The sequence below is a fragment of the Rattus norvegicus genome, chromosome 10 (assembly GCF_036323735.1).
Source record: "Rattus norvegicus strain BN/NHsdMcwi chromosome 10, GRCr8, whole genome shotgun sequence".
NCBI classification, from domain to species: Eukaryota; Metazoa; Chordata; class Mammalia; order Rodentia; family Muridae; genus Rattus; species Rattus norvegicus.
Genome location: NC_086028.1, coordinates 58,376,746 through 58,391,508, shown reverse-complemented (window position 1 = coordinate 58,391,508; position 14,763 = coordinate 58,376,746). Strand labels below are relative to the sequence as shown.

The window sequence follows — 14,763 nt, the reverse complement described above, 5'->3', positions numbered from 1 at the left end:
CAACCAGCTGTGCCTAGAACATAAGCCTGGAAGCAGAGAAGCCTTTGAGAGGGGGGCCTCTAGGCTCAAAGCCCCACAGGCCTTCCAGCAGCTTAAGAGGAAGGGCCAGAGTCACCCTGGCTGCTCTTGTTGCCCATTAGCCCCTTTACCACAGCAGGAAATGGACTAGGAAAGCTAGTCTAGGGCAGAGAGCTGGGGGCCTGGACTGGGGATCCTCCACTAAGAAGAAAAACTCAAACCAGTCATGGTGGCATCTGCCCCTAATCTTATAACTCAGAGAGTTGAGTCAAGAAGATCATAGGTTTGAGGCTAGCCTGTGCTACATAGCAGGACTATCTCTAAAATAAAATAAAATAAAATAAATATCATGTGAGAATGGCTATCATGAAGATAACAAGCAACACCAAACGGTGGTAATTGGGACAGACAAGGAGAGAGCACTCACATACTGCTACAGATAACATAAAATAGCACAGTCTCTGTGGGAGTCAATATGGAGGCACCTCAAAACTTTTAAATTAGAACTTCGATATGATCCAGCTCTGGGGTCTGTAGATCTATAGAAAAAAGAATCCAAGCTAGTTCCCTACAAGGACACCTGCACATACACATTTATTACACCACTATTCACAATAGCCAAGTTAAAGAGTCAGCCAAACTGCCCACCCACAGATGAACAAATGAAATACGGTATTTTATAAGATAGTGTTCTCAAAATGGACTTGAAATTTTTTCTTTCTTCTTCTCTTTGTAGGAGGAAGTCACAAGGGTTAGGGATGGACCTTCAAGGACTGAGAGGTGAATATGATCAGGGTGCATTGTGTAGAATTCCCAAATAATCAACAAAAATATGATGCTGGAAAAAATAAATAAATCAAATGACGTCCTATTTAGCCATGAAGAACTGGATCCTGTAACATTTTCAGGAAAATGTACGGAACTGGAGATGAGCCCGCTAAGTGAAATAAGCCAGACTTAGAAACACACAATATAGAGCAGGCCCACAAAGCTACAAGTGGAAGTGCTAGGGATGCGGAAGGATAATGATAACAGGAGAAGGAATAAGGAAGAATAAGAAGGATTCGGGAGGTGGCTCAGCACTTAGAGGACTGGCTGCTCTTCCAGAGGACCCAGGTTCAATCCCCGGCACCCACATGGCTCACAACCATCTGTAACTCTAGTCCTAGGGGGTTCTGTACCTTCCTTCTTCTGGCTTCTGTGGGCACTTTACTCACATAGCGTACAGGCATACATGTAGGTAAAGCCCCCATATACATAATAAATATAAATTCACATATAAATAAATAAGTGTTCAAATTTTATTTTTTAGAAAATAGCAAAAGAGGCTAATGTGATCAGAGAACATTGTGTACATTGTATGAATGCCTTAATGACACCACTACCTTTGTATCCTATATATACAAGCAAAAAAAAAAAAATGAAATAGAAAGGAGGGAGAGGGCCCAGAAAACATTGCCAGTCAGTGGAGGTGGGGGTTGGGGGAGGAGAGACAAGTCAGCTTCCTCTTCAGGCTTCAAGGGTTTGGGAGACACACCCTACCTCAAGAAAAGCCAGACACTCTGCCAGCCACGGCTAGCCACACCCACAGATGCAGACACACATGACCTTGGACACCACAGTCACCCTAGGAGGTGAGTGTTCCCGTGGTGACACTAAGGTGAGGATCAGCTGCGAGTGAACTCAGTTCTGGTACAGCAGCTGCCGTAGCAAAGCTGCAGCCGGCCGTGTAACCCACCCAGAATGCTGCCTGCCTAACGTCAGGCACATAGCCGTCCTAAACACTCTGCCACCTGAGCCTTTCCCAGACCCAGAACAGAGGACGTTCAAAGTGCGTTTCCACCCATCTCAAACTCAGAAAGAAGAGCAGCAGCCTGGGACCAGGGCCCCAGTCGACAGGCAAAGCATTTGAGGCTAAGCATAAGAAGTATCTTCCCCTAGAGCTGACTCCAGGTGGCCATAGAACTGCTTCCTCCTGCCACCCAGGCTAGTAACTGGCACAGCAATGCACATTGCTCTGCTCTGTCCTCAACTTGGTCCTCTGGGCCAGCTTGCAGCCAAATCCACTGCAAGGGTTAGCTACAAGAAGGCTATCCAATCAGGGCAATCAGGAAAATGCTGGTTGGCCTGGGAAGTCCCTCTCCTCACTTCAGGCATAGACAAGGCTAAACTTCATCATTAATCCAGGAAGAAGAGGTAAATGGAGCAGAGGGCACACTGTCCCTCCCCCTCCTGGCTTCTGACCATCAAGAGGAGCCAGGCATGGTGGCTCACACTATGAAGTACTCGGGAAACTGAGGCAGAAAGGTTGTTCAAGGTCAGTCTGGGATACAGGTTAAGAATCTGTTGAGGTGGGCTGGAGAGATGGCTCAGTGGTTAGGAGCACTGACTGCCCTACCAGAGGTCCTGAGTTCAAATCCCAGCAACCACATGGTGGCTCATAACCATCTGTAATGAGATCTGACGCCCTCTTCTGGTGTCTCTGAAGACAGCTACAGTGTACTTACAGATAGTAAATAAATAAGTAAATAAATAAATAGATAAATCTTAAAAAAAAAAAGAATCTGTTGAGGTTAGGGAGAGAGAAAGAGAGAAAGGACAGAGGAAGGGAGGGAAGAAGGAAGGGAGAGAGGGAGGGAGAGATTGAGATTCTGGCCTTAACTAAAAGCAAATACTTCAAAAGAGATGAAAATATCAAAAGAGAGAAAGCAAGTGGAGAAAATCTTTGACTAGGACTCAAAACTTGGGTTTTGATCTGTATTCTCCCTCAGCTGGGTACTCTCCATCTTTAGATCAGGAATCCTCAACTGATGGGAAACTGATTAGGCCAGGCAATTCCCAGCTACCCCAAGATCATGCACTTATGGGCTGTCGAGCTGAAAGGGACATTGGAGGTCAACCAGTCGGATGACCACACCCTGAACTCCCACTGCCCCACTCCACTCCCGCAGCCTGACTCAGGTCCCCAGCACATCTCCTAGTACTCAGCCTCAAGACATCCTGGTTGCTAGATTTTCTCCATGAAGAGCTCAAAACCCACACCCACGGTTTTCTCCAAGAAGGTTTGGTCTTGTCTTCCCGTGAGCCGACTCTGCCGTTGAGGCTGCTTTACTCGCAGATACTTATCAAGTACCCACAGTGTGACAGGCAATGATCCTGTAGCTATGACAAAGGCAACCTCCCTTCTATTCCAAATCTGCTATTCCAGTGGGCTGATCAAAAGTAACTTCAAGGCAAGACCGACAGCCTTGTACAGCACAGACAGGCCATTTCATTCTGCTCTAGACAATACATTGTCATTTAGCTGTAAGTTTCCCAATGGCAGACACTATGATAACACTATCCTTAAGTTTCCAGAATCAACTTTGATTTCCTAACAGTGGTCCTGAAACTCAGAAGACCCCACTGAATAAATGTATGTATTGATAGGTGCCCATAGGGGCCCACAGAGACTGAACCACCAACCAGACAGCCTACATGGGACTGGTGTAGGCCCTCTGCACATATGTAACAGTTATGTAGTATGGTCTTCATGTGGGACTCCTAACAGCAAGAGCAGGTGCTGTCTCTGACTCTGTTGCCTGCCTTTGGGATGTTTTCCCCTTACTGAGCTGCCCCATCTAGAATCAATAGGAGATGTGCCTAGACCTACTACAATTTGAAGCGCCAAGGCTGGTTGATATCCATGGGAGGCTTCCCCTTTTCTGAAGAGAAAGGGAGGAGTAGATATGGAGGAAGGAAGGAGGGGAGGACTGTGATGAGAGGAGGGAAGGGAAATTTCAGTCAGGATGTAAAGTAACTAAGCACATGTATTAATTAAAATTAAAAAATAAAAGAGAGGGGATAGGTGATGAGTGAGAAGTATTCGAGGGGAAGGAATAATGACTGTTCAGACAGAAGAGCAGATGAGCTAAGATGAACAGTAGGTAGATAAAAGGGTCCACAGACAGATGGATAGGTGGACGAACAGACGGACAGATGGATGTGTGGGTGGATGGATGGGTGGGTGGATGGATGGATGGATGGACAGATGGATGGATGGATACATAATAAGCAATCAAGTAGATAAGGTGGAGTGGTCTGTGGATAAGGCCAATACTCAGACAGATCAATGCAACCTAAAACTGTCAATGTTGGAGGTCGAATCCTCCCTGTGACTAGTTGTGCTACCAACTGCTGAAGCTCTCCCACCCCTCCTCAGTTTTACACACAAAGCTGAAGTGGGCTCCTCTGCCATTCCTCCACCAGGTCCCATCTTCTCTTGGATTCCTCCAAGAGATCAGGAGTGGCTCCAAAAGTCATATCATACAAGTATTCAGCACCCAGGTCCAAAGCTAAGGGCCCCAAGGAAGGGAGAAAGCATCATCTCGCCATGCAGTGGCCTGGCTGGTGCTGAGCGACTTCTTCATTGGTTCACACACTCCCTCATTCCCTTGCCTGACCCCTCACTGACTCATTCACTTACTCAAAACTAACAAGATGTCCAGTGTATGTCACTGAGGGGATAAGAAGGGGACAATCACCCCTTCCAGGGATCCCCATCCTCAGAGATGGCAACCAGGGTTGACACATTTGTCCCAGTGACCACATCAATCTCTTCAGGGAGTGTCTGGGTTATAGGCATACAAGAACAACAAAGGCCCCTATAACTGAGAACAGGAATGGGAGGCTTTGTGCTGGGCTAACTGGGATACCATATGCCATGGTTCTGGAAGAGCCCTGAAGCAGAAAGAAGAATAAGAAGTGCCTCTTACACTAGACAGGAAGTCTATGATGGAAAAGGAAAACCAAAGGACAAGATGGGGAGAGAGGAGTGATGACAGCCTGCCTGTAGAAGATCAAATGATTAGGCAAGGGCCTAACTCATGAGGCAGGGCCTGACCCACGCCTGCCCTACTTGACACTACACAACCACATCCTACCCACCATCAAAAGCACATGGTAAGGCCTAGACCGTATGATGTCCTGGCTCCTGCCTGCTGCAGATGTTCATTGTTTATTCCTTTGGTCTAGGCCAAAGGGTGCAACCTGGGCGTGGTTAACACAGGTGCATAGACAGCTGTATATCATTTCTCCACCATTTCTGTCACTGTGAAGAGACAAATACAAGACCAGGAAGCAACCTAGGGGTAGATAGGGGCTGTCTACCATCTGCTTTGACCCAAGAAATGTGCCTGAACTCCCCAAAGCCAGCTCTCTGACACTGTATGTCACCTTGATTAGGGCCCAATAAGGAGACCAATATGATAACTACTCAAAGAATGACATGATGGCTCAGGAAAACTCTCGGGTCCAAAGATCTCTACCCTCTGTAGACCTGTAGACCTTCAGGAGCCTTCAGTTCTCACATTAGTTCACAGCCCTCTGGTGACTGGCATTGCCCTTTGTCTTCACATATAATTTATTCCTTATTTTCTTTATTCTCTTTAGAACCAAGTCTTATACTCAGTTCTGAAGGAAATGCTCAAACCTTCGCATAAAGACCCTCAAAAAGTCATAGGGACCACCACTTCAGGAGATAAAGTCACACCTCATACCATTGTCTGGGCCAGGCAAACACAAAACAACAAACAACAAAAAACCCAGTTTAGCTGGGCCTGATGTAGAAGAAACTGGGTTGTTTGTTTGTTGTCTTGTCTGGGGTTTGAGGGGTTGTTTTGTTTTGGTTTGGTTTGGTTTGGTTTTTTTTTAGCCTGTCCACAATCCTTTCCCTATTATTAAATCTCTGCTGAGAGTAAAAAGGAAGGAGACCCAGCAAAATGTACCATATTGCCTTGGGTCAACTGTGTTTCTGTTGCTTCTTGGATGGGTCATGAAATTCTAGGCTGCTCCCACTCCTATACTGCCTGCCTCGCCTGTACTCATTCCTCATTTTCTCTCCTTAACTCCAAGGTGGGAGCTCTGCCTAAGTGTCCTCTGGGCATGTCTTACTTAGTACTTCATACCTGACCTTGGCTCACTGCTCCTGTCCTTGCTTCTCCTTTGATGGGCTCATGACTGAGGTGACCCACCTTCCTTCTGAGTTACCGCCCCAGGAGAGTGGGTCTCCTGGTTCCTCCATCTCTATTCTTGCCCCCAGGAGATCCTAAGACTAACTCCACTCTCATCTGTCTTTTCCCAAATTTCTGATCACCCAGGTTCAGACCTCACCACTTATCACCTGGAGCTCTAGAAGGCTGTTCTCTGTCCCAGCATCCTCCAGATCCTCAACTTGAAAGTTAGACAAAACCACTCCAGCCCTGCCCAGCTCCCAGAAGCCCCATACAATCAAAACCACACACTGAGCACTGGCCATCCTGACCGTGCTAACCGCTTGGTCAGCATAATGGCAATTAACTGTGTCTTTTAAGTCGATGTCATTAGTAGTGTCCTCATATACAGATCCAGCTCGACACCACTTTAGTCATCTCTTTCAGAACCTCCATTTTCCCTCCAGTTGACCATGTCATGCATCTTAAGCCCTACGAAACACACAGCCATTAAAATAGCCAAAGCTGAGTGCAGTGCTACACACCGGTAATCCCAGCGCTCAGAAGGAAAAGGATCCTAAGTTGAAGATTCTTTGGCTATATGTCAAGTACCAAACCAGCCTGAGAAAAATAGAAAGACCCTGTCTCAAGAGAAAAAAAATCAGCCAAAAGTATTATGTGCCCAGCTTGTTAGTTGACAGTGGCTGTGAGACAAATTAGGCATATTCTGGTTGGCTATGGTCATCTTTATCCAACTAAGCCCAAAACATCTACCTTCTTCTTGGGTGCCAGGATCATCCTGTTTTGCTGCCTCCCAAAACACACTTTATTCTGTAAGCTTGGTAAATATAAGTTCTACTTTGCACAATACTGGATCCACCTCACAGTACCTTCTGCCTTCCCAGGCTTTCCCAATACAGCCCATTATGCAGACTTGATTCCACAGTAGATTGGAAGCCACTTGTGTGTGAGAGAAAAACATGCCCATGTGAGGATCCTGACTACCTAGAATGACATCCACCTTTTTACTCCTGTTCTCAAGAATGGGTCCAGCAACTCTCATCCCTCCAAGAGTCTTCCTAAATGTTCTTGCTTCAGTGCCCCCTAACTCTTCCAAGGAGACTCTCTTCATAGACCAGTCATGAAGACCTCAGCAAAAGCACCTGAGTATGCAGTGCTGTCCCTCCAATTATACCCAGCTGTCACCAGGCCAACCCAGATAACAGAGTCTTGAGTCTGTGTGAAGCAAGAGATCCTTGGTGGGTGACTGCAGTACCCCACACTGTACAACACTCAGGTCCAAGCCTTCAGTCTTACCTCTTCTTGGTGGGGGTGAGATCTGCCGGCCTCTTCTCTGTCAGCACAGCAGGGTTCCCGCCAGGTGCAGTGGTTCTTTTGCCCATGAGGGGCACCATCTCCTTGGAGTGGGCATTCATTGCTGGAGCCTAAGGCATATGCTGAGGTTGAAGGGCAGAAGTAACTTCTGGTGGCTTCAGACTCTCGTGAGATACCATCCAACTCCTGCTTATACCTCTCCAAGAGGGAGCTCACTCCCTATATTTCCAGGCTGCCAGCCCTTCTTCGGAACAGGCAAACTGTTCCTGAAGTTTCCATAGCCCCAGGAGAACCCGGCATAGCACCCAGGAAAGGACCACCCTGCCTTTAACGGCCCATCACCATCTCCTGCCATATTACTCTCTGGGCAGACTTAATAAGGCCTAACTTTGCTTTCTCAATGTACCACCTAAGGCTTTGTATTCAGACCTATTTGTCAAGGTCACAAAACCTTTGACCTTAGCAGAACATCAAATGTCACCTCCTTTTCTCTAGATGCTGCTCTGAATAACACCGCTGGGGGTTTTGAATTCCTCAGCATCTGCTGGTAGTCTCTGCAACTCACTCACTTCCCTTCTCTTGCTCTTCCCCCACAAGCTTAGCACATCCACCCCAAGACTGGCACCCTGTCATATGCCCTCTTGCCTAGATACAGAAAGCCAACCCTTCAGTCCAAACATGCTTGACTAATGGTCAGTACGGGCCGAGTTAGAAAAATTCACTAATACACCTTCCAAAGAGACTAGGGAATGGATCTCAAAGGATGGTTTCTGGACTGGGATGTGGCAGACATGCTATCTGGGCTGAGGGCACAGCCTGCACAATGACCGGGGCTCAAGACAATTCAGTGAGTGTCAAGGAGCAGGTGGAACTGGAGACCCTGACTGAATTCATGGAGAGCCCTGGCAGTGAAGGGCTTGGGAGCAGGCTGAGCCACGCTGTGAAGCCCTCAAGCATAACTTGGAAGCTGAGATTGTAGCCAGGGAAGCAGGGAGCAGGGAAAAGTTCTGGGTTACATAGGCAACAGAGCCTGAAGGAGGACAGGCTGTGGGGAGAAGAGAAACCAATGACCTGGGGGTCACGGGGAAACTGTTATGAAAAGCACAGGGAGGGGAAAGAGACTGCCAGCCATGAAGGAAAAACACAGAAAGGCAGGGTGGACAAGAAGAGGTAATTCTGAAGTTAGGGGACCAACCTCAATGTAAGCCACCTCAGATTACTTAGTAACTCCCAGCCCCTGCCCACATCCATCACAGCCAAAGCCAGATGGGTACATACATTGCCTCTGCCCAAAGCAATCAGTGGACATATGGGACTAAAAAGGCTTTGCTGAGTCAAGAGCAAAAGTAGACAGAAGTGTGCCTCATCTTCCCTCATCCTCTGGTTTCTCTCCTGAGAACTGGCTGAATGGTCCCTGACACCAATTGCTCCATCCTTCTTGAACTTGGGCCATGAGTGTGGGCTACTCTGAACAGCTGGGGCAAGTGGGGGTCAACACAGTGTGGACTCAGGCTCCACGGCTATAATTAGCTCCTGAGTCACCCTCCATGCTTTGCATCCGCACCTGCTGGACTCTCTCCCTGCCCTGCCATCCAGCTCCCTCACCTGAGAAATACCATGTCACACCTGCCAAGGCCCTGACACTGATTGAAATGGCCTGTTCTGGGGACACAGACCAGGCAGGGGCCAGAAGAAGACCTCCATACCTGCTATCTCAATATCTGTGAGTGCCTGGGCATGGCCACTCTTCAGTGTTGGAATAGTTGCCACCATCTTAAGCACCCATCACACTCCAACCATGGAGATTCACATTCCTAAGCTAGCTGAGGGAGACATGAGCTCTGGAATTTCTCTCTTCCTGAGAATCCCAAGCATCAGGGGAAAGTTCCTGGGCCTATCAGAACCTACATTATCTCCTCTGCCCGTTGTCAAAAGGAACCCCAGCTCCCTACACCTTCCTGGGACCCATGAGCAAAGGGCAGACACAGCCCAGAGGATTCCAGGCCCATGCTCTAGTCTTTCTGGGGAAACACTAGCTTTCCTGGGTGACAAGGATTTACCTGGCAGGTTCCAGTTGGTGGTAGCAGCCCTTGCTTTGAGATCACCGCATGTCTGGGGCCCAAAACCCACTGTCGGGAAGGTGGCTGAGGTGGCCAGAGGCTCTCATCGTAGACACAGAGATAGCTGACAGCTGGAATGAAGCATCAGAGGCAAAACTGGCTGGGCCACCTGCCCTCGGCACCAGTCAGGCCACTCCCACCACCCACGTGCCCTGCATGAGTCACCCCCACACCCACAGAGCAACCTCACCCCATAGGAGAAAAGGCAGGAAAGGCGCTCGCTATGGCTCAAAGATCTGGTCCCAACCCTTCACTCGTACATTTGATCCTCAGAGGATCTGACCTCAGTCTCCTCACTTGGGAAACGGTACCCAGTACAAAGAACTTACTGATCAAAGCTCTCATGCAGAGACAAAGATAATGGGGGTAAAGAAACTTCATAAGGAATCAAGACTACAACCAAAGGCTTGACCTCCATCTTTCAAAAATAGTTCTTGGATCAAATCCCTCAGAGACAGGAAGTCCAATCTTTCCCAACAGCTATTATGCATCATGGACCTTCATGTGCGACAACCTCACCGCTTCCTGCCTCTGTGATCTTGGGCAAGTCATTTGTCCCAAGCTTGGGTTTCCTCACCTGCCAATCATACAAACCCATGTTGAAAGGTAGAGCGTAAATGAGGGAGTGAGTGGAGAGAGCTAGAACAGCGTCTGGAATGAATTCATAACCTGTGACAGCCCAGTGTTATTGTCCCAACCATTTGTTCACCCAGCAATTGTCTGTGTCACTGTTCTTCAAGGCCAGAGCACTACAGGAAAACTCTGTGCCCTCCCTACTTGCCCAAAGGGCTTCTGGGAAAGGGGTGGAGCATAACTTGACTCAGAACTGCACCCCTTCCTCGGGGAAGATGTGTAGGCAAGGCATGACAGGCTAAGAATGGAAGTCCCTGCTCCATGGCAGTGCTGATGCAGCAGGGACTTTCCTGACTGTTCCCAGGAGGCAAGATCCCAGATTCCTGATCGCTACAACCTGCTAGGCCTGGGGAGGAGGAATGAGGCAGAGTCAGCTTCTAGGCCATGAGAGAGAAAGACCTGTGGCCAGGCTAGGGCAGAACAGGCTTCAGGTGTGGCTTCGGTAGGGCACACACCTGCGGCTTAATCTAGGGAAACCTGCAGTTGGTGCTTATGATTCCTCATCCTGTTCCAGAACCACCACCATCAAAGCCCTACCTTCAATTAAATGTGGCCTCTCTCTTCCTCACCTGCCCAGGCCTGACTCAGCCTTGACCCATCTTTGCTTCCCTGGTGTCTCAGCATCCTGAGCACGAAGCTATTTCCTGGCTCTGTGTTGAAACTTCCTTGCTTTCACACTTTTCTTTGGAGACTAACTTAATAGCTCCTCTCATCCATAAGCATGTTCTGTAATGACAGGGATCAGGGAAAGCCCCTCTACTCTAAGGGTATAACATCATGGAAACCCAGTGTAGCACCAAAGGCTGGTCCACATTCAGTGTCATTGAATGCAGCCATTGTGAGAGCCACTATATGGGAGACCCCAGCAAGATAGCAGTTAACCTAAAAGTGTTATCCCTGCCCTCGAAGCTTATGGACCACCCAGAAGACCAGCTCCAGCAGGGTTATCCCATCACAGATGACAAGGGTCAACTGAAGGGGACTCCTCTAAAGGGAAAATGGAGGTTCAAATCAGAGGGAGCATTTGGGCTAGAATTGGAAGAAAGGAAGCTTCATCAGCAGAGTGTCAACCGAGACCCGAGCCCATTTCAAGGCCTAGGGCAATGTATGAACTCAGCAAAGTAATCAGACACTGGGCTCAGATGCAGTCCACTGAGTGACCCCAGGCTGCTGGCTCAATCCTGACCCCTTAGTGACCCAGAGCTGGGTTGAGCTGGGTTGGCCGATGGCCAGTCAGCGACTCTCACCACTATAATCTAACAGGGGACTGACCCGGCTGAACCAGTGGTATACGCTAAAGGCAGTTCTTCTGGCTACCTACACGGGATTAAGTTTGTCTTTGTAAGCTTTGTATCTTGTGTCTGGGATCCACACAGCACAATCACAGTCTGTGCCACCAGAAGTCCCATGTCCTTCCTTCTACCTCATTCTCCAGACCTTGCCAACCCTGTCCTGTCTAAGGGATGACCTGTAGGGTTCATTCAACTGTCCTCCACTACCAGGATCCCAGTTCCTGAAGCAGCCACGAGCTGTGTCATGCTCACTCTTCTTCAGCAATCTGAACTCTCCTTCCATGATGGAAAGAACATACAATAATCACAGGACGAGGCCTTTCACATATGGGTATGTATGTGTGGATGGGTATGTATGTGTGGATGGGTGTGTATGTGTGGAAGAGGAGATAGGCCAGAGCCTAGGGTGGGATGCAGGCAAGAGAGAGAAAAGCAAGATTCTTTATTTCTGTCCCAGCCTGCTTTCCAGATGCCTGAACGTCAGACGACCTCTAGGTGTCTGCCAAGATACCCACGTGTGCCTCATCCTGCTAGCTGAGGTCAGAGCAGAAGGCCTCATCAACAGTCTGCAGAAGCCATACTCTGTCTGATGCCCAACACCTACAGAGGGTTCACAGGAGGCGATGAGCAACCCTGCCCAACATTCTGCACCTTCTAAGACTCACAGACGACAGTCCAGGTAGCCAACCCAAGGATTCCATCTCTCTAGGGAGGATGAACAGGAGTCAGAAGGGAGTGGAGGCATGAAAGTAAGAGGATCAGACTCCTGCACAAATCCCAGGAAACACCCTACTTATGTGAGCTGGAGCAGGAAGTGAGGCAAAATTTCACCTCACCTCAGGCCAGGATAGGTTTCGTCAGCATTCAGGGCTGAGAGCTGAGAGACTGCCTCTTTGGGGATGCTGTGTGCACTGGGGCAGGGAATGCTGTTGGGGGAGTGGTTAGGGAATTCAATTCATGGGAAATCTGCACTTCTGCTGGGAACTTAAAATTGCTCCAAAAGTAGTTTATTGATATAGGGCTAGGCTACAGAACTCAGTGGTACAATGCTTGACTAGAATAGACGAGGCCCTAGGTTCAATCCTCAGCACTGGCAAAAGGGAGAGAGGAGGGAAGGGAGGGAATGAAGAGGAGGAGAAAGGAAAAAACTGGAAACCACTGAGCCAAAGTTACATTGGCAAAAAGTATTCTAATTTAAAATGAAAAGACTCTCACTCTTCTTCCTCACTCTCACTCTTCCTTCCGCTCTTCCACTCTTTCTCTCTCTCTCTCTCTCTCTCTCTCTCTCTCTCTCTCTTCCTCTCTTCCTCTCCTTCTCTCCTGGCTTGACACAAAAAAAAAAAAAAAGAAAGATGCAGACATAACCTTTAAAAGAAAAGTCACTGAGGCACCATGGTGGGTGAGCACTTCTCAGAGGGGAAGGGGAAGGGGCCATGTATTGGGGTGGGGGTGGGGGACACAGAGAAAGTCTGAGATTGGAATGAAAAGTCAATGAATACATAAATTAATGGAGAAGAGAGAGAAAAGTCACACAGAAGTTTTGTTTGTTTTACTTTCAACATTTAATTTACAGCCCAAACAGTGGAACGCACTACATATAATAAGCCATACACACACATACACATGTCAAGTTATGAGGAATAAAGTTTATCTTGGCAGGTAGTGTTAACAAAAATTGAAATTGCATATGTTAGTGACATAACTCAATTTAGTACAAGTCTGACACGTTTTCTTGCTCTCTGCTAAGTCACCATACCTAAACTGTTTTTAAATACTCAATTTTAATTTTATTCTCTTTGCCTGTACTCTGATTCCAAACAAAAGTCTGCATAAGCATCTCCAATGTCTGGTCTATGACATCATCATTGTCAGCCCCTGATGAACCTGCTGCACATTCGATCTTCCCTTCCAGTTAATTCTTGATATTCGTCTTGGTCTGCAGCCACTGGACTGATCTACCTCAGGGGTCCAGAGCAAGACCCCTCTAGCTCCAGGGGAAAAGGCTCCCACTCCTAGAGTTCCCAAAGCCCCAGAGAGTCCCACCAAGTTCTCAAGATAAAATCCCACAGCCAGCAATGGCTCAGGCCCAAATGATGTGGCTCCCGCACCTACGGGCTAAAGTGTATGCAGATGCTTCTGAATTGGGTACATCAAGTCATTCTTCTGACTATACTGAATCCCACAGGGATGGATGAGAGGGGCTTCCCATGCATCAGAATGTGTTCAGGATTTTCTGAATCATCTCCTAGAGCAGCCTGGGAGATTTGAAGTAAAGACCAACCAGCTTGCAGAAACCCTCTGTGGGTTACAACGAAAGATGCCCTGACTTGCTACCAACAAGCCAGTCTTTCCCAGTTTGCCCTCATATGAGAGCTTGTCCATGTATTCGGCTGGCAACTCTCTTCCCCCAAGCGCTGCCTCAGAGATGTGGGCATGAATGAAGTGAAGGCTCGAGCTGCAGAGGGGATGGGTCAAGCTGATCTCCAGTGTTCGTGCTGTTTCTGGAAGACACTGAATATCAAAGAAACCAGAAGACAGTTTCAAGAGCAAATTTTCTTCAGATTGGTCTGGTAAGTGCTGAGCGCTCCACACACAGAATCAAATAAAAAGGAAATCCGTAGTCATCGAACAATCACACGATGTTTTCTAAGCTGGGCTACAAGTAAAGCAAGAAGCCCAGGGTCCACAGCAGGCAGTGAGAAGCTGACCCAGCTCCCTTTAGACTGAAGTGGCCTGCGTGCTCCAGGCCTGACTCAGCAGTAAAGATGGGTTCAAAGTCAACTGCCTGGGGTCAAACCTGGGTCACGCTCTTGGCTGGCTGTGTAACTTGCTGTCAGAGCCTTGATTTTCTCATTTATAACGTAGAGTTAATAACAGCTTCCTCATGAGCTGTTGGGAAGTTTAAAGGATAATGTATATATCAAGCCCTTTCGTAAACACTCCAACCATCCTGGGGGGAGGGGGTGTCTATATTCGTCCTCACCCACCTGCTCTGTGGGCTGTGTACACCTCACTTCACCCATGGGCAGCTCAGGGTCCAGGCTTGGCTCCCCCACTAGGCCTTACATGTGGAGTGGGCATACTGCTGAAGAACATGGAAGAGGGTCTTGGTGCTCCCTCTAGAGAGTGGAATGTCCCTGATGGGCTCCTAAGTTTAAACCCTTGGTCTCCATCTAGTCGCACTGTTTTAGGGGGTTAAAGATCCCTCTGGGCATGGAGCCTGGCTTGTAGAGCAAAAACTCCCACCCTAACTGGTCGACACCCACTGCATGGAGTCTGGCCCCAGAAAGTTGTTGTACCTTACGCAGACATGTAGAGCTTGACTCCTACACTTAATAGAGCCCTTACACTTAATAGTCAGTCTCAAGAAAGACAACTGAGCCTTCAAGATGGCTC

The 14,763-nt window shown here is 48.2% G+C and overlaps 2 protein-coding genes across 7 annotated transcripts in view; one reads left to right on the top strand and one right to left on the bottom strand.

The window, feature by feature from the left end:
* Positions 1–1,305, top strand: part of Aspa (aspartoacylase) — a 53,587-nt gene extending 52,282 nt beyond the window's left edge. For all 4 annotated transcript variants that reach the window (XR_010055268.1, XM_063269919.1, XM_063269918.1 and 1 more), the window contains one exon: positions 755–1,305. Coding sequence is in view for 3 of the 4 variants with exons in the window: in XM_063269919.1 (XP_063125989.1) it covers positions 755–802 (48 nt within the window). In the remaining variant the exon portion in view is untranslated. The remainder of the gene's footprint in view (positions 1–754) is intronic.
* Trpv3 (transient receptor potential cation channel, subfamily V, member 3) overlaps positions 1–9,455 on the bottom strand; it is a 31,604-nt gene extending 22,149 nt beyond the window's left edge. For 2 of the 3 annotated variants that reach the window (XM_039086602.2, XM_008767860.4), the window contains exon 1: positions 7,305–8,828. In XM_039086602.2, the coding sequence (XP_038942530.1) occupies positions 7,305–7,423 (119 nt within the window). In that variant the 5' untranslated portion in view covers positions 7,424–8,828. Of the gene's footprint in view, positions 1–7,304; positions 8,829–9,382 lie in introns of those variants that run through there. The other variant, NM_001025757.2, reaches the window with a different exon arrangement.
* Positions 9,456–14,763: the final 5,308 nt, after the last annotated feature.